We start from the raw sequence: 19,956 nt of genomic DNA, 5'->3' as shown, positions 1-19,956 counted from the left end.
TCACTCCATATCCATGTGCCTATTTAAAAGCCACTTAAATATCACTATTGTATCTGCCTACACTATTACCTCTGGTAGCATGTTCCAGGCTCGCACCTCCCTCTGTGTTTAAAAAAAAAAATCTTGCTGTGCTTATCTTCTTTAACCTTTACCTCTTTCACCTTAAACTTATGCCCTCCAGTCTTTGACATGTCAACCCTGAGAAAACAGTTCTGATTGTGCACTGTATCCATGCCTATCATAATTTTATATGCATCTATCAGGGCTCTCCTCAGTTTCCACGCTCCAGAGAAAGCAACCCAGGTTTGACTACCCTCTCCTTATAGCTGTGTAAGAAAGAACTGCAGATGCTGGTTTATCCCCCAATAATAGTCAAAGCACTATGGACCAGAACCCTCTTTGACTGCAATAGTTCTTCATAGAATCACAGAGGTACAGCCCTTATGGCGCACTTCGTCCATGCCGACTATAATGACTTATCGACTCTAATACCACCTGCCTGCATTAGAGCTGTAACCTTGTGTGCCTTTCTTGTCCATAAGCCTTTTAAACATGCTCGGTGAGCCATGCATTAATTTCTCTAATCTTGTACATGGCAATTTGTATGTGGACCAGGTAATAATCCAGCAATTATTATCTTTGAGCATCTTCTTAATTTGGCTCTGAGCTGCTTGTACTGATTATACTAAGGTATTCATCATTTTTATCTCTATCTCCTTGTATCCACTTGTGCTACTACATCTGTATCCTCTCACTACCATTTCATTTTTATCTGATTGTCTAATCTTGAGCAGATATCTCATAGCCCGGTACTGGGCAGGCAAGATAGCCTACATAACTTTTTTTTGGTGTGGAAACAATATCATTCATGCCCAACCTCCCAATCATTTTGCTGTGCCCTATTACCTCAACATTCCTGTTTGCTCCCCGGGTTTGACGTCACTTTGCTTCATAGAGCAATATAACACAGAAACAGCACTTGCAACCCAGCTTGTCTACGCTGACCAAGATGCTTATCTAAACTAATCCAATTTGCCTTCATTTGGTGCATATTCCTCTCGACCTCCGGAAGTGGCGGCGCTGCTCAAGCAGCTGCGGCTCACCTGCAGTCCATCTGTCTTTTTTTTGTTTTCTTTTGTCCTGTTTAGTTTATTTCGTTTATTTTAGTTGTGTATGTGTGGGGGGGGGGGGGGGGGTGGGGGGACTCTTTTTAGTCTCTTCCTTTGGGGGGGATGCGACTTTCTTGTCGTATTCCCCCGCCTCTGTCTGTGCTGAGGCCTATCGCGGAGCTGGCGGCCTCCAACTGGGACCGACCTAGAGGCTCCAAGATAAATGGGAGCCAGGACTTTCCAGGCTGGCCGACTTCGGGGCTGTGGTGGCGTTGCGGTGACCCGACTTCGGAGGCTCGGCTGCGGGCCAGTGGACGACGACGTCGGGAGCTCGCAGGTCCCAGGTTGGTGACCGGTTGTCTGGAGCTCCCGCAATGACAGCTTCGTCCGCTGGACTGGAGGGTGGCAGCTTCGACCGCCCCGTGCCGCGGAGTTTGACCCAGCCTGTTTGCGGAGCTTGGATGCGGCCGCTGGACTTACCATCACCTGGCAGGGTCCCTACATCGAAAGCTGGATCACCTCAACGCAGAGGGGGACGAGGAGGGAAGAGACAAGGACTTTAAAGTGGCCTTTTCACGGGGCGAGTTGACGCAAGATGTCACCAGAGTGAAGAGGTCGTGGTCCAGCACGAGTCTCGCACGATATAACGGCAGTAGATAAAGAGTTCCCACGGTACTCGGCATTTCTGCTATTTGTGCGAGTGACTTGTCCGTTTCCCGAGCTTTCCCGTTAAATCTTGAATGAACATCGTGAACTACACGTGACACAAATGATGTAACTTTTTTTTTCACACACTATATATATCCTCCCTTGGTTGAATTGGCTCATTTGGAGACATATTTTACTGTGTATGTGGGAGACACAGATGGACTGAGCACAGTACCTCGGTCTTACTGTGTGTGGGAGAGGGGAAGAAAGAGACGTACACTCACAGAGGCAGAGTCTCTCAGCCTGTGTAAGAGGGAGGGAGAGAGAGAGAGAGGCACACACAAGGTGGATGTGAAATCTCACCTGCCTGTTTCAGTGACAGACACCCGCCGTCAGTAAATGAAGACACCCCCATCTGTCTCCCCCTCCTCTCCCTCGACTCCCCCACCTTTCTCTCCCAACTCCAGTCCCGTCCCGACCCCCTGGGAAACTGAATAGAGCAACAGTCAACTGCTGCCTGTGCGCTGATATGACAATAAAGGCTACTTTACTTTACTGAGTTAAAGAGTTCCCACGGTAGACTGTAAAACTGGGACCCTGGTTCTGGACTCCCCCAACACCGGAACCCTTCTTCAGACAGCCTAATCGGAATTGAGTCTGAAGATGTGTCTCGTCCCGAAACATCAGCTTTTTTTCTCCAGAGATGCTGCTTGACTCGCTGAGTTACTCCAGCTTTTTGTGTCTGTCTTCGGTTTAAACCAGCATGTGCAGTTCACTCCTTACACGGGTCTCTGTACAACATTGATTGGTAGCGTTCCGGACCCCTGGACCCGAGGACTTCGACCTGTATCTCTCAAAGAAGTACGTGAAAAATTTCTCACGGACCATAAAAATGCGTAACCTTTCAGTAAAGTCCCTTTTAAAGTCCCTTTTAAAGATTATAGTTATTTTCTTGAATCTCATTAACATAACTCATGAATAAGTTGATGTCCATATGCGGATGCAAATCTTTATTTTTATTTATTTTTTAAATTCAATCCCACATAAGATAATTTTTACTCACCTTCTGTTCCCTCTGTCCAGCTTCCGGGTTCACCGTTCGCAGGAGTTCCCACGGTACCCGCAAGAGTTATTACGGATATCGCACTGGCCACTACGTCCATATAATGTTGCAATACTCAACCACAAGTGTACAAGTCAATCTTGGAGAAATTCAAACTTTCTTGAATTTTCTCCCGAGTGACCAAGTTACACGATGACCTGCCGTTAGCGCTACGGTGGTCCACGGTGGTCCACGAATGCCGCACTGTTATCGCACGAGGTTCCCACGATGTTAAACTCCGGTTAACTCTTGCGTCAAGTCGCCCCATGAAAAGGCCGCTTAAGACTTTTGCCTTCCATCACAGTGAGGAGCCTGGTAGACTCACTGTGGTGGATGTTAAACTGTTAAGTGTGTGTTTTGTTATTTTATTCTATGTTATGACTGCAAGGTATACAATTTCGTTCAGACTGAAATATTTGAATGACAATAGCAGATACTTTACTTTAACATTTCAAATCCATGTTAGACACAAAATGCTGGAGTAACTCAGCAGGACAGGTAACATCCCTGGAGGGAAAGAATGGGTGACGTTTTGGGTCAAGACCCTTTCAGCAGGTCTTGCTGAATTACTGCAGCAATTTGTGTCTTAACTTCAGTGTAAACCAGCATCCTACACTTTTCCCATCCATAAGCCCATTTAAATCTTGTAATTCTTGTAATTCTATGTGTTCTTATCAACTCCTGGCAGCTCATTCCATGCCCTCTGTATAAAACTTGCACCTCAGGCCCCCTTTTTTTACCCCTATCATTTTAAACCAAGGCCTTTCAGACTGCTCTTCCTGGGGAAAAGACAACCTTAATTTATGCCCCTCATTTATGCCCCAGTCTCTCCTAACCCAAGCCCTCCAGTCAAGGCAGTGTCCTGGTGAATCTCTTATACACACTTTCTTGCTTCATCACATCCTTTTTCTAACGTGGTGACTAGAACTGCACATCTCACCATACCAAACATCCAGGTCTGAAGAAGGGTTTCGGCCCGAAACGTCGCCTATTTCCTTCGCTCCATAGATGCTGCTGCACCCGCTGAGTTCCTCCAGCAATTTTGTGTACCCCAGGTTATGTTTGCTTTCCCTAACGTGTGGCAATGAATGCAGCTCAACTTGAAGGTGCCTGTATGACACTCATCCATATCTCCTATAAATCCGACTGTTCCCATCAGTATCTTTGCAATTTACTACATCACTCTCGTTATCTGCATGTAATCAGTTCCAGCAGATCCATTATCTCGGAATTTAAATGTCACAGCATTGGTGACTCTGGAATTGTCCCCACTAAACGCTGCTTTTCTGCCTATCTTTCCTCTGTTAAGGTAACCTTTAAATTAGAATTAGAATTAGATTAGATTCCTTTATTGTCATTCAGACCTTTCGGTCAATGTTGTCTCTTTGATCAAACCTTTAGTCATCAGGCATGACCTCACATGATTTAATTTGTGTTTGCTTCTATAAGGTACTTTGGGACATTGGCTATATTATTTTTTGTCAGTGTGATGTTGCTTTTAGCAGTATCAAACATACTTGAACCATTTTTCTCCTTCTCTTAATTTTGGCTAGCTTAAGATTTCTTAGTGGCAGCCGAGATGGAACAGCTAGAATCTGGCAATATCAACACCAAGAGTGGAAGAGTATAGTTTTGGATATGTTTACAAAATTACCGGGGTAAGTTATCATGGCATTGCTTTGTAGCATTTGTGCCAATAAATATCATGTAAGCTTCTATAATTTAATAGGAGTTGATTTTCTCTGAATTGCATTTCAAGTACAGTTAGTTTGTCCTGTAAATATATTGCTCCCGATAAATTTCTAGCAATTGCTATCTATGAATGACTGGTTTGAAAGACTTATTTGTGTAACCGAAGGCAAGTTTGTTGTTGATTAATTTTGGATCGCCTTTGAAATGTGCCTAACACAGTTGCAGCATTGTTATCTCTGGTCAGTAGTAGCCCTGTTCATCTCAAGTCAGAAGGTCATGTGCAGTACAAAGTAAGTGCTGCCTTCTCAGTGATGATGGCCATTCCTTTTTTTCTCTCTTACCCTCTGGGTGAAGATATAGGCACTTGAAATCCTTGGCGTCCAAATTTAAGAACAACCTCTTCCTCACTGCTGTTAGACTCCTGAATCAATCACCTTTCATATCTCCTTCCTGCAGTTGCTGACATGTACTCTTACTCTTAACTCTACCTCGTTTGGTTATTTTGTTACTGAACTTCATGTTTTGTATGCATTACTTCAGATTACACTGCAATCTTTGCACCATTCTGCTGTTTTGCATTCATCAGGGGGCGCCGATGATGGCTGCTGAGCCAATGGTCTGCTGTCTTTTCTTTCTGTTTTGTTATTTTAAGTATGTATTAAAAGTATGTTTTAGTGTTTCTTGGTTTCTTTTGTGTGTGTGTGTGTGTGTGTGGGGGGGGGGGGGGGGGGGGGTGGTTTGGGGGAAACTTTTTTCAATTTCTTACCTTGACGGAGGTGCGATGTTTTCCGTGTGACATCTTCATCCCCCATTGCGGCCTAACCTCGTGGAGTGGCGCGACATTTCCTGGAGACCAACTGGTGCTTCAACGCAGGTGTGGCGCGGACTTACCATCGTGGAGCTTGCGATTCCTTCTCAGGGATCGACTGGAGAGCTCCAACCATGGGCGGCCCTGTGGACTTTAACATCTTGGAGCCCGGTTTAAACATTGCGGTCCCTGGTTGGAGACTGAGTCGGGGCACCAAGCCATGGTGCGTTTTAACCATCCCGACGAGGGAGTTCCATCACCCCGATGCGAGGGCCTCGGATCACCGGCTGCGGGAGCTTTGATAACCCCAACATGTTCGACAACTCTGACCGCGGAGAAGAAAGAGGGAGAGATTGGACTTTATTGCCTTCCATCACAGTGAGGAATGTGGGGAGCCACAGTGGTGGATGCTTATGTTAAATTTTATTTTATGTGTTTGTGTGTCTTGCTGCTTTTCACTTGGTATGGCCATATGGTAACTCAAATTTCACTGTACCTTATGGTACATGTGCCAATAAATCCATCTTTAATCATTGTATTTGTCATTATCATACATATTGTGTATTTTGAACATCATACAAGCAAGGAACGTCATTGCAGCCAGGTGTATATGACAGTAAACAAATCTAAATCTGAACAATGCTTATTTGGATGACTGTAGAAAGCCACATTTCAATATTTGGAAAAAAAACGTTTTACTGGATTTCTGGCTAATGTTTATGTTTTGATCATTGATTATATCTATTATAAAACAAAATTTGTTGGGTATAAGATGTCTGTGGTGTTAGAGTACAAAACAGTTATGTTCATTTAATTTAGTGAGCTTTGTCTGCCAACGTGTGAAATACACTATACAGTTATGTCACCAGTGTTTTATCACACGTGATTTTTCATCTCCGTAGAAGAAAGAAATTGTTTGACAAGAAGTTTATGTAGAAGATGTGCTTATTTGTGAAGTTTTAAACCTAATTAGTTTGGGTAATATTGTTTTGCACATTAAGCTAATTCTTCTAAATGCCAAATCAAAAGATTGTTTACTCATCGATTTCTATTCATTTGCTCAGAACATTGAGATTAATTCTGTAGTCTTTAGATTTTAAAATGTAAACAACAGAATCAGCATATGTTGAGCACAAATGTTCATAAGAAAATGTTTTGATTTGTATCTTTTTTATTCGTAGGAGCAATTCAATTTCCATGGAAGACAAAATCAGTAAGTTGAAAGTGACCATGGTAGCCTGGGATCGCTGTGACAGCACAGTAATCACAGCAGTGAACAATTTTCATTTGAAAGTGTGGAACTCCTACACTGGCCAGCTGCTTCATGTTCTCTCGGTAGGTGAACCAGCTTAATACAATGAATTCACTGGTTTGCAGTTGAATCAAATGGCATGTTGGTTGTTAGTTTCAGTAGTTGTGGGACTAAAGTTTGTACTTATTCTGCTGTGGTATGTGGTACCCAGTGCTGTTCTGCATTTCAGTGCTCAAAGAGGATTGAGGGCAAAGTAAAATGTTCTAGAGAGCGTTTACTTTGTCTACCCACGAGTAAATGCAAGGCTGAAAAATTCAAGATAACCTTTCTAGTTGTTAGTGTATAAAGTGATTTATACAAAAATGTTTACTGCAATGAAATCTTTCTACAGGGTCATGATGATGAAGTTTTTGTGCTAGAAGCTCATCCATTTGATTCCAGGATAATGTTATCTGCAGGGCATGATGGCAACATTTTCATCTGGGACCTATCAAAAGGAACCAAACTCCGGAACTTTTTTAACATGGTGAGCATTTTCCTTCGTCTGGCTGAAACGATCAAAGTATCTTCAATTATGATATTCTGTACATTGGTATCATATGAACTGAGTGTATTAAACGTTCTTAATTGGATTTGTTATAGCCAACGAACTGAACTTTTAAAGTCATAGTCATATAGCATGGAAACAGACCCTTTGGCCCAATTTTCCCCTATCAATCAAGATGCCCCATCTATATTCCAGTCCGACTTGCCCGCATTTGGCCCATATCTCTCTAAACCTTTCCTATCCATCTACCTTTCTAAATATCTCTTAAATGTTATAGTACTGGTCTCAACTGCCTCCTCTGGCAGCTCATTACATGTACCCACCACCCTCTGCATGAAACGGTTCCCCCTAGGCTGCCTAACCTCTCCCTATAGCTCAGTCCCTCAAATCCTGGCAACATTTTTGTATATCTCCTCTGCACTTTTTCCAGCCTAACAGCATCTTTCTTCTAGCAGGGTGACCAAATTGAATACAATACTCCAAATGTGGCCTTACCAACGTCTTGTGCAACTGAAACATAACATCCTAACTTCTCTACTCAACTTTGAAATCAAATTGTAGTTGAAAAAACAGTGTTTTATCCTTTCAGCCATCCAGTTTGCATTTTAAAATGCATGTAAAATTTTACAGCATTACTATTGTTTCATCTTTGCCTACTTTGCATAATTTTGCTCATTTTAATAGATGATCTGGGATTGTCTACCCTAACAGGGTATTTAAAATGCAAAATATTGTTCAATCCATCAATGTAACCAGAAGAGGTTTTATTTATTTTCTACAGATTGAAGGTCAGGGTCATGGTGCTGTGTTTGATTGTAAATTCTCTGCGGATGGATATCATTTTGCATGCACTGACTCTCATGGACATTTACTGATCTTTGGATTTGGCTGCATTAAACCATATGAAAAGGTAGGTTGTTTAGTGCACACTTTGAAAACATTTATTGCAATTCAGAGTCTGGGTGTTCTGTCGTAATATGGTTTCCATGGCATGTTGATTGAGTGCTGCCGGGATAAAAACGGATATTGCTTTAATCAGCCTGTTAAGCTGAAGGAAATTTATTACATTTTAACTGTAAGCTACCAACAAAGTAATGGAACTAATTTCTATTAAACTTTGAAGTACATCACCAATGTATCTTTACTCTGCAAATCTCTTCATTTTATCTTTGTCCTATCTTGATTTTTAAATCTGAAACTCTTGCTTGATGTAAATATTGAAATTGTTTCACATAATTATCCTTGGCTTCTATGCAGCATTTTGGAAGGGGAAATAGCCATTTTACTCGGTTAAATACATTGCACATGATGGATCTGAGCATTAATCGGGGAAGATATGAAAACACAAACTCTGCACTAGCTATAGAATCCAAACGGAAATTATTTCATATATGTATATCATGTGGAATGTTTTATTCTTGTAATTTGTAGGGAAAGTGAAAATAAAGTTCATTCCAGAGCAGTAACATCTTGATGGAGGAATTGAAAATTAACCATTGTAGAGTAGAAAGTTAACTTCGAGAAAGAGGCTGAAGTAGCAGTGTTAAATTATTTGCATGGAGAAGGCTGAATTAGCACTAAGCAGCACTCAATTAGCATTCTTGGTTTTGAGAACATTAAAGTTAATAATGTTGAGCATCAATGCAGCTATTTTTAATGAAATGATATTTTCTATCTTTACATGATATTTAAAACATCTTCAAATTGTCTAATAATGTAGCATGGCTTCCCTGTGTGAAAAATATACATCTTCTAGATGCGCTGGGACGCATCCTCAGTGATGTGACCTGGGGTCATTGGGTGCTTCGGGTCTCACAACATCAGACACACTCGCCCAGGTGACCCAGCCGGGGTTGATCAAGCCCCGACTTGCGTCCCAGCAGCAACTGCCCACGGATCAGCCATCTTAATAACTACTCTGCAGGGGTTGGGAGACTCTAGTGGGTGGAGGGACTGGGCTCTGTGGGGTGAGTCCTGGCCGGGCTCCTCCTGCGCCTCACCAGGTTCAAGGCCTGTGCGCTGCACCTCTTTCTCCTTCTCCGAGCATTTCATTCTTGTCTGATGGATTTTTAGGCCACGGTGGGTCATTAGGCCTTTCCGTAGCTTTATTGGGTGTCTTTCTCACGAAAGACACAGACTGGGGTGCTAACCCAGCCTGTCCCGGGTGCCGTCTTTCCGTGCCATCAACTGTCTCTCCAGTAGTCACCAAACTATCCTTGGTTGTCACCCAGTCTATTCCTAGGTATCACTGGCTGAGCCAGACTTCAGTGTGAAAAATATACATCTTCTAGATGCGCTGGGGCGCATCCTCAGTGAGGCATTATTCACCAAATATTGGTATCTCTTAGCCAGGATTATCTAAGGCACTGATCAAAGACTGAGGGGAAACCTGGAGAAGGTTTTATAAAATTATAAGGGCATGGATATAATACAGAATCTTTTCTCAGGGTGGAAATATCAAATACCAGAAAGCATACCGTTAATATCAGAGGGAAAAGGTTTAAGGGAGTTATGTGGGGCTATGTGGATATTGTTTTACGTATAGGTGCCTGAAACACACTGTCAGCGGTGATGGTGGAAGCGGGTACATTTCTGACAATTAATAGGCCTTTCGATTGAAAGATGGATATGAAATGAATGGAAGAATATGGATTAAATGCAGGCGGAAGAGATTAGTTTAATTTGGCTTCATGTTCAGATACGGTGGACCGAAGGGCCCAATCCTGTGCCGTACTGTTTTATGTTCGAAGTTGGATATCAATTGGGACATAAATAGCTGCTCTCTAACTCTGGAGCATTTCAATAATCAAAATTTGTGGTTTTATGCACAATCATTTGGAATTTGATTCACAATTGGAAATATGTAAAGTGAGGACATGCACATCTTACGGATTAGATTGAGTTTGTGAATGAGAATGCCAGTTTTGTTAAAATCTATCTTAGAAACATAGAAAATAGGTGCACGAGTAGGCCATTCGGCCTTTCGAGCCTGCACCGCCATTCAATATGATCATGGCTGATCATCCAACTCAGTATCCCGTACCTGCCTTCTCTCCATACCCCTGATCCCCTTAGCCACAAGGGCCACATCTAACTCCCTCTTAAATATAGCCAATGAACTACCTTCTGTGGCAGAGAATTCCAGAGATTCACCACTCTCTGTGTGAAAAATATTTTTCTCATCTTGGTCCTAAAAGACTTCCCCCTTATCCTTAAACTGTGACCCCTTGTTCTGGACTTCCCCAACATCGGGAACAATCTTCCTGCATCTAGCCTGTCCAACCCCTTAAGAATTTTGTACGTTTCTATAAGATGTCCCCTCAATCTTCTAAATTCTAGCGAGTACAAGCAGAGTCTATCCAGTCTTTCTTCATATGAAAATCCTGACATTTCTGGAATCAGTCTGGTGAACCTTCTCTGTACTCCCTCTATGGCAAGAATGTCTTTCCTCACATTAGGAGACCAAAACTGTACGCAATACTCCAGATGGGGTCTCGCCAAGACCCTGTACAACTGCATTAGAACCTCCCTGCTCCTATACTCAAATCCTTTTGCTATGAATGCTAACATACCATTCGCTTTCTTCACTGCCTGCTGCACCTGCATGCCTACTTTCAATGACTGGTGTACCATGACACCCAGGTCTTGTTGCAGCTCCCCTTTTCCTAATCGGCCACCATTCAGATAATAGTCTACTTTCCTGTTTATGCCACCAAAGTGGATAACCTCACATTTATCCACATTATACTGCATCTGCGTGCATTTGCCCACTCACCCAACCTATCCAAGTCACCTTGCAGCCTCCTAGCATCCTCCTCACAGCTAACACTGCCCCCCAGCTTCGTGTCATCCGCAAAACTTGGAGATGTTGCATTCAATTCCCTCGTTCAAATCATTAATATATATTGTAATTAGCTGGGGTCCCAGCACCGAGCCTTGCGGTACCCCACTAGTCACTGCCTGCCATTCTGAAAAGGACCCGTTTACTCCTACTCTTTGCTTCATGTCTGTCAGCCAGTTCTCTATCCACATCAATACAGAACCCCCAATACCGTGTGCTTGGTTCTCCCCTATCCACTCTACTAGTTACATCCTCGAAAAATTCTATAAGATTCATCAGACATGATTTACCTTTCATAAATCCATGCTGACTTTGTCCAATGATTTCACCACTTTCCAAATGTGCTGCTATCCCATCTTTAATAACTGACTCTAGCAGTTTCCCCACTATCGATGTTAGACTAACTGGTCTGTAATTCCCCGTTTTCTCTCTCCCTCCCTCCCTCCCTTTTTAAAAAGTGGGGTTAGCTACCCTCCAATCCTCAGGAACTACTTCAGAATCTAAAGAGTTTTGAAAAATTATCACTAATGCATCCACTATTTTTGGAGCTACTTCCTTAAGTACTCTGGGATGCAGCCTATCTGGCCCTGGGGATTTATGTGCCTTTAATCCATTTAATTTACCTAACATCACTTCCCGGCTAACCTGGATTTCACTCAGTTCCTCCATCTCATTTGGCCCCGGGTCCCCTGCTAATTCTGGCATATTATTTATGTCTTAGTGATAACAGAACCAAAGTAGTTATTCAATTGGTCTGCCATGTCCTTGCTCCCCATGATCAATTCACCTGTTTCTGACTGCAAGGGACCTACATTTGTTTTGACTAATCTCTTTCTCTTCACATATCTAAAAACTTTTGCAGTCAGTTTTTATGTTCCCTGCCAGTTTTCTTTCATAATCTATTTTCCCGTTCCTAATTAAGCCCTTTGTCCTCCTCTGCTGGACTGAATTTCTCCCAGTTCCCTGGTAGGCTGCTTTTTCTGGCTAATTTGTATGCTTCATCTTTTGTTTTGATACTATCCCTAATTTTCCATGTTATCCACAGATGCTCTACCGTCCCTGATTTATTCTTGTGCCAAACTGGGATGAACAATTGTTGTAGTTCATCCATGCAGTCTTTAAATGCCTTCCATTGCCTATCCACCATCAACCCTTTAAGAATCAATTGCCGGTCTATCTTGGCCAATTCACGTCTCATACCCTCAAAGTTACCTTTCTTTAAGTTCTGAACCATTGTTTCTGAATTAATTATGTCACTCTCCATCCTAATGAAGAACTCAACCATATTATGGTCACTCTTGCCCAAGGGGCCACGCACAACAAGACTGCTAACTAACCCTTCCTCATTACTCAATACCCAGTCTAGAATAGCCTGCTCTCTCATTGGTTCCTCTACATGTTGGTTTAGAAAACTATCCTGCATACATCTCAAGAAATCCTCTTCCTCAGCACCCCTGCCAATTTGATTCACCCAATCTATATGTAGATTGAAGTCACCCATTATAACTGTTTTACCTTTGTTGCACGCATTTCTAATTTCCTGTTTGATGCCATCCCCAACTCCATTACTACTGTTAGGTGGCCTGTACATAACTCCCACTAGTGTTTTCTGCCCCTTAGTGTTTCGCAGCTCTACCCATATCGATTCCACATCCTCCAAGCTAATGTCCTTCCTTTCTATTGCATTAATCTCCTCTCTAACCAGCAAAGCTAACCCACCTCCTTTTCCTTTCTGTCTATCCGTCCTGAATATTGAATATCCCTGGATGTTCAGCTCCCAGCCTTGGTCACCCTGGAGCCATGTCTCCGTGATCCCAACTATATCATATTCATTAATATCTATCTGCACATTCAACTCATCCACCTTATTACGAATGCTCCTTGCATTGAGACATAAAACCTTCAGGCTTTTTTTTACAACACTCTTACCCCTTATACAATTATGTTGAAAAGTGGCCCTTTTTGATTTTTGCCCTGGGTTTGTCTGCCTGCCACTTTTATTTGTCACCTTGCTACCTATTGCTTTGACTCTCATTTTACACCCCTCTGTCTCTCTGCTCACACATTTAAGAAACCCACCACCTCTTATTCTCTGTTTATTATCCTTTAGTCTTCTTTCTCCCCTACATGTTGGGTCTGAGTGCTTCCCTTCTCTGCCTCCTGCCTCACACTGTCTACTAGCTTTCTCTATTTTGTTTTGAGTCCCTCCCCCAACCGTTCTAGTTTAAAGTCTCCCCAGTAGCCTTTGCAAATCTCCCCGCCAGAACCCTATGTTTCTGGATTGCTATGTGTCTGGCCTTTGAACTGCGCTCCTATAACACCCTATGATTTCAGGAAAGGAAGACATGGGAATCATGAAAGAAACAAGTAGAATATAACATCGAATTGTTTTGTTTTCTGTAATCTTTTTCGGATGAAAGTAGACACTTAATTTATGAATTGCTCCTTATGTTGCCAATTGTTGAATTCAAATGTAAACATTTTTCTCCTAATAGATTCCAGACCAAATGTTTTATCACACTGATTACCGTCCTCTTATCCGTGATTCCAATAATTACGTCCTGGATGAGCAGACACAGCAGGCACCTCATCTCATGCCTCCCCCATTTCTGGTTGATGTGGATGGAAACCCCCACCCAACACACTATCAACGGCTGGTGCCTGGTCGAGAGAACTGCATGGATGAACAGCTTGTTCCACAGTTGGGCTATATGGCAAATGGTGAGAATGAACCTTTGGTGACTTAAGAAAAACATTTGCGTGATAGTTCAGTTTTAAACATCGTCTGCAATATAAAATAATGTGGATTCCCACTGAATTCTGAGTCTCCCTCTACGAAATAATATTGGAACTATTTGTGAATGCTATATATTCATGAGTGAACCCTATCTTTTTGCCTCTGAATTATAATTATATGAGTGGTATCGTTTCTTATCGTAGGGTATGTTGCCATAACACAAGATGTTATCAGGTATTTGGGATCACAAAATTTAGATGAGATCTGGTGTCACTGGGACAAGTGCAGTGAAGTCAAAAACTCAGGTGCAAAAAGTAACTGTTACAACTTCCTGTGTGTTTGAGATTTATTCTTCATTGTAAGTTTTGTTCTTTAATGTAAGTTTTGTATTCTGCAGACAGAATTTTATTTTAAAGGCAAACTGGATTGAAGGTTCAAAGCCAGTTTTGGTTAACAAATGATGTTTCATGAAGAATAATTTAGCACTCAAGCCCATTTAACCATTCTATTAGATTATAGCTGATCTACACCTCAACTCATTTTTTTCTGTATTTGGTTCCTTTATTACTGATAATTTTCAATTTCCCTTTTGGAAGCTCCAGTTATTGCAATGTCCAGTTTATTGAGAAGAATTATAAATTTCTATGATATTCCGTATGATAAAATTGAATTTCCTCATGGATAACCTTGCTTTTCATGAAATAGTTTCTTGGCATCTTCAGTGTTTTCAGTATTTTAAATACTTCAATTAGATTACTCATCAGTCTTCTATATTCAGGGAATATGTGGTACATTTCTCTAAATTAGTCTTAAACTCTTGAGGCAATTTAGTGAATCTGCGTAGAAATCCTTCCAATTCGATATAACTTTCCTGACACATGGAGCAAAATTGGTTGTAGTTTTCTAGCTTTGTTCCGACTTAGGTTATATACAACTTAGCCCAAGCCAAATGGCTACCTACAATAGTTCACCTTTCCTAAAAAAATATGAGATTGTTGAAAATATCTAAAATCCTTTTGTCTTTATTTCCATGATGTTTTGATTCATTTGTTGGAAATTTTGTACTTTCAGTAAATTGTTATCTTATTGATTCTTTTGTAACTAAATATATCAGAGGAAAGAGGATGCTTGCTTGTATTTGAAATATAAATGCCAGTGATTCTCTTTCAGGTAATGGAGAAGTTGTGGAACAAGTCATCAGCCAACAGACAGATGATCAGTATGAGAATAACCAGGAAACCAGTGTTCTGGATGATGCTATTAGAGAACTCCAGCGAGAACATGAAATGAGGCAGAGAAGTGAAGGAATATCTATACCAGATGATCCTTACAGTAGATCAAATTCGCTAAACAGTGGTGGGTAACAGTATATAAGAAAAATAGCAGGCTTATTCATTGAAAGCAGATGCAACACATATATGCCTTGTTACATAGAACTTATTTAATGTAGTGCATGTTAGGATTTCTCTATGAAACGTTGATGTTTCATACAAACCAGACAGATGCATGAATTGCCATATACTGTAGCTGATTGAATCCTCCCCAAGATAATCGCATAACATATTGGCACTATTGTTGCTTTATTGCAAATCATGGTAGTTTGCTTTTGAAAAAGGTAAATTATTTCCAAATGTTTAGTGAAGTCAGATTTATTCGTCACATGCATAATAAAGTGAAAGAACACACAATACACAATAAAAATGTCGTTTTGCATTGAATCATGACAATTACTATTTGAGGGATTGAGAATAATTTGACATGTTCCCCATTGGGGACAATTTTGGTGTGGTTTGGCAATAATTGGGTGGGATGTGAAATGTCTCTTTGATGCCCTCAAGTCTAAATGATGTGATCACCGCTCAGCTCAGTCAGCAAGACAAGCAGTAGGCTTAAGGAATGGATGAACACAATCCTTGCCTCGTCAATGGAGCTGCTGTAGAGATAGACAGCTTTCAGTTGCATAAGACATAGGAGCAGAATTAGGCTATTCAATCCATCGAGTCTGCTCTGCCATGTAGTTAGACTGCACTGTATTATAATTTAATAGTTATAAGTTGTGTCTTGTCTTGTGCACTCATTTTTTGGGCTATGCCATCACTTAGAATAGGGATGTCCAAGGCTGTTTATAGGTGGATTGGTATGATCTGGTAATTACAATTGTTGTGACAATTTAACTCGTACTTTGTGGACTTCTTGAAGTAAATCGTTATTTAACTGTCAATCTGCTGAAATGCTGCATATTTTAGCACATTTCCTACACATGCTAAGGAACTTTTCTGTTATAGCCTTGCTGTCTTCACCGAATCTCGGACTTCGAAGGAGTGGTCAAATTGAAGGTGTCCGACAAATGCACAATAATGCTCCGAGGAGTCAAATTGCTACAGAGGGAGACCTGATGGCATGGAGCAGGAGGGTTGTAGTTACGGAGCTTTCACCTGGAATTAGAATGTAAGAAACAAATAAAAATTATTTGTGCCTTGATCCACTGAAAGCACTATTCACTATTTCTTAACATGTGTACCCTGTGTTATGCAAGTTCAGGTGGCAAAAATCATCCATTAGAGAATTCACATTTCGCTACCAAAAATAAATCAGGATATGGAATAAAAATTTGCTCTTACAAAATTTGTGGGGGGGGGGGGGAAAACAGGACAAAATGTATACTGAATTAGTTTACGAAGCACAATGATTGTATGCTGATAGTTCACAGAGGGAACTCGCTTGAGGGATTTGCTTTGGAATCTGCCAATCTCTTCTGTTTTTATAGTTCTACTGTAAAGCAATAGTTGTGTTCCTAAGAAACCTTGGATTACAGAAAATTGCTTTCTAAAACTAATTGTCAATGGGGAAAAGGGGGTTCGGCGCTGGAAAGTTTCAGTTATAATAAAGTTATTTTTCTTATTGGATTTCCAAATATTGCATTTTTAATGATTATTATACGTTTAATTCTGTTACTGTAAGCTTACATATACTAAAGGTTGTTTGTTGCATTGTTTAATGGACCGTCAATGCAGAAGTGTCAATAGAAGCAATTGCTTGTGAATTTCAATGCCCACCTGTGGTGAAAATGGTTGCTATGTTCTCGAGGCGGCAAGCCGATGAAATGAAGTAAATATTTCTGCTGATACAGGTTGAACATCAATTTTCCAGCAACTGATGGTCCGCCCACCCCAATAATCCGGACAAAATTATGAAAGCTCAGTTGAATTTCCCTGAGCAGCCACAGGTGGCATTGTGAGTGTCGAGTGCTCTTTCCGGTCGTGTCCCTCTAAAGTGAATGAGTTATTTGTTTATATCCAAACATCCTTGGCGTTGTCCAATTCTATCTCTGCTGATTCAATGTTTAAAATTTTCCTCCACCATTCTGTTCAATTTTCCTCTTACCCTCTGGAACTCCGATTTTCCGGTCAAACCTCTAATTTACTGGGCACCTGTAAATACGATGCTTGCCAAAATCCCTATTCAACTCTGCTCTGAATCCTTTCTCCTAACTGTTTTGCAAAGACAATACAGTAAACACTCGTTTTAACAATCCCTTTAGAACTGATTTTGGATATAGCGGACGGACCTGCCAACCAGGCACGTGCCGTGAGTAATTACTCGGGGTAGGCAGTCAGTCGGCTTTAAAAAAAATCTTAAACTGCACATGCGCAGATTGTTCTCTCCGTAAGCTGTCAGTTGACTTTTATAATGTCTTCAAAAGCACCTCCAGAGGTGAGTGGGGGCTGGCAGAAGGAGCTGAGGTGGCGGCCGCTCGCAGCCACCCGAGCTGTCTGGTCTCGGCGGCCGCTCGCAGCCACCCGGGCTACTTCTCCCCCTGGCCACAATGCGGTGGCTCCGCGCCCGGAGCGTCGCGGCAAGTGAGTTGCTGGCATGATCCCCGACCCCCTCCTTCTCCCCTCCCCAGCGGCGCTGTCCTTTTACAGCTGCTTCCCATCAGCTGCCAGCAATGAAGGATAGACTTGGCTATCCCTCAGTACAACAACATCGTTCTTGATGTTGCCGTACTGAGGGATAGCCAAGTCTATCTTTCTTGGCTAACAACCTTCCAACTTCGGCTTCCAAGACGCATGTAAATGTTCGTGCCTTTTTGGGTAAAAAATAGCGTCTTCATTGCCGGGAAATACGGTATTTAAAAACATATAGCACCAAGAAATCTACTTACCACATCATTTGTACACGAACTCCATTCTTCTCTCTTTGTTTCTTAAGATATTCTTAAGATAATGGCAATCCATGTTTGAAAAACCTGCCAAGAAACTTGCGCTGCGCATGCGCAGTACTGCAAAGGCAGAATTTCAGCTGCCTTCAGTCCCCTGGAAATTGACGGCTTGAAGCATCGTCGACGGCACGTGGGCTGCACAGACCTTCGCATGTTACATGCATTGCGGATGAAAGGCACGGAAAATTATGCCTTCCTAAGAGATCGCTCTCTTAGGCATAATTCTCCCATGCCTTTACTATTTATATTTAATAATTACCATTTTGTAATTTTAGTCAGGGTAGGCAGTGCCTACCTTGCCGACCCTGACGGCACGTGCCTGCTGCCAACACACCCCTGGCTCGCACCGTCTGCCTGGTTGTTTTGAGCTCCGGCTTCTGACGCCACTCCCAGTTCTTAAGGTGCACCAATGAACCCTTCTTCACCCTTCGCATGGTCCAGTGACATGGCTGTTGTCACAGCTCATGTTGTCGCCCCTGGGGACAGTGCTTTCTTTGGGTCACCACCACCGATAAAATGAGCTTGGTTACCCTGGGCCTCCTTCCCCTCACCTGCTGCTGTTTCTTGCTGCTGGTCCACTCCACGCTCGACCATCTTTGCCTGCTTCTCCCGCCACTCTGTCCAGTTGGCCTCTTCCGCCCCCCCCTTCCACTGTTGCCAGAAAAACAGATAATCCAAAAAGGCTCAGGAACCAAGGGTGCTGGAAATTCGGTGTTCAACCTGTAAGACCATAGTTAAACAGCAACATGCATGTAACTTATTAAAAAGTGTGAAAGACGTAATTATGCATCTTCCTCATGTACAGTGTACCCCTACATTACAGAAGGAATGCGTTCCTTGTAAACCATCTGTGGGGAGGTTATGTCGAAAGAGTTTTTTTCACCCAAAGACTGGTTTATTCCCAAGAGAACTCTTTTTTCTACTTGTTAATTTTCAAAATAACTGGGGATTTAATGTAGAAACTTCCATTCGTTGATCACTTAAGTGGTCTCCTGTGAACACAACTCAACTTCTAACAATGGTTTCAATACGGGGTAAAAAAGGGTTTGCATTGCAGAAAATCGCAATACGAATGGTTTACAAGAAATGTGTTCATTCCTTAATGCAGAGGTATGCTCTACATGAGGAAGATGCATAAATGCAAGTATTTTACTCTGCACAGCTTACAAAATATTAAGACCACATATTAACACAAACTATTTTCATATGAAGACCCTCAAATCATAAGTTCTTGGAGCAGAATTGTGTCATTTGGCCCATCTACCTATTCAATCATTGCTGATCTTTCCCTCCAAACCCCATTCTCCTGTCTGCTCCCCATAACCCTGACACCCTTACGTGAAGAAGCTATCAATCTCTGCCTTAAAAATATCCATTGACTTGGCCTCCCTTGTCATTGCTGTTCCACTGTCATTCCTGCTAGGGTCCCTTTCCAAAAACCTTTAGCCAGCCCCTCATGCCTCTGTAGTCACCTTTGCTCAACAGGAATGCAAGCATCTGATTTCATCTTCTCCCTATAAAATTCCAGGTTAAATTTTTATCATATATGGCACTACCTCCTTTGGTTTCTTTTCTTTAAGCTCCCTAATCAAATCCAGTTCATACACAATCCCAAGTCCAGAATTGCCTTATCCCTGGTAGGCTCAACTACAAGCTGCTCTCTACACATTCCCTCTCTTGGGATCCAGTACCAATCTGATTTGCCCAGTCTTCCTGCATAATAAAATCCCCCATGACAATCGGAACATAATTATCTTTAACTAAATTAGTTAATAAATTAATCTTTTATGTATTCAATTTAAATTAATAAAGGCAATTAATTAATTATCTTTTAATGTTAATATATTATCTTTGTTCTAGAGTTATTTGAATGGAGTAACTATCCTATTTCACAGCAGCATGTATTTTTGTTTGTTTTCAGCAGATAATCTGTACAATATAGCTAGGTTTGAATCCAAATTTAAAAAGAATAGTTATTGCTGAATAGTTATGGTCTGA

General features: G+C 41.6%; 1 protein-coding gene across 4 annotated transcripts in view; it reads left to right on the top strand.

The window, feature by feature from the left end:
- Positions 1 to 19,956, top strand: part of brwd3 (bromodomain and WD repeat domain containing 3) — a 114,986-nt gene that overhangs the window by 24,820 nt on the left and 70,210 nt on the right. For all 4 annotated transcript variants that reach the window (XR_004413582.1, XM_033030113.1, XM_033030114.1 and 1 more), the window contains exons 13-19: positions 4,413 to 4,517; positions 6,541 to 6,694; positions 7,003 to 7,137; positions 7,940 to 8,068; positions 13,495 to 13,720; positions 14,907 to 15,092; positions 16,022 to 16,184. Coding sequence is in view for 3 of the 4 variants with exons in the window: in XM_033030113.1 (XP_032886004.1) it covers positions 4,413 to 4,517; positions 6,541 to 6,694; positions 7,003 to 7,137; positions 7,940 to 8,068; positions 13,495 to 13,720; positions 14,907 to 15,092; positions 16,022 to 16,184 (1,098 nt within the window). In the remaining variant the exon portion in view is untranslated. The remainder of the gene's footprint in view (positions 1 to 4,412; positions 4,518 to 6,540; positions 6,695 to 7,002; positions 7,138 to 7,939; positions 8,069 to 13,494; positions 13,721 to 14,906; positions 15,093 to 16,021; positions 16,185 to 19,956) is intronic.

The sequence above is a fragment of the Amblyraja radiata genome, chromosome 12, assembly GCF_010909765.2.
Source record: "Amblyraja radiata isolate CabotCenter1 chromosome 12, sAmbRad1.1.pri, whole genome shotgun sequence".
Classification (NCBI taxonomy): domain Eukaryota; kingdom Metazoa; phylum Chordata; class Chondrichthyes; order Rajiformes; family Rajidae; genus Amblyraja; species Amblyraja radiata.
This window is presented reverse-complemented; position numbering and strand designations above follow the sequence as displayed.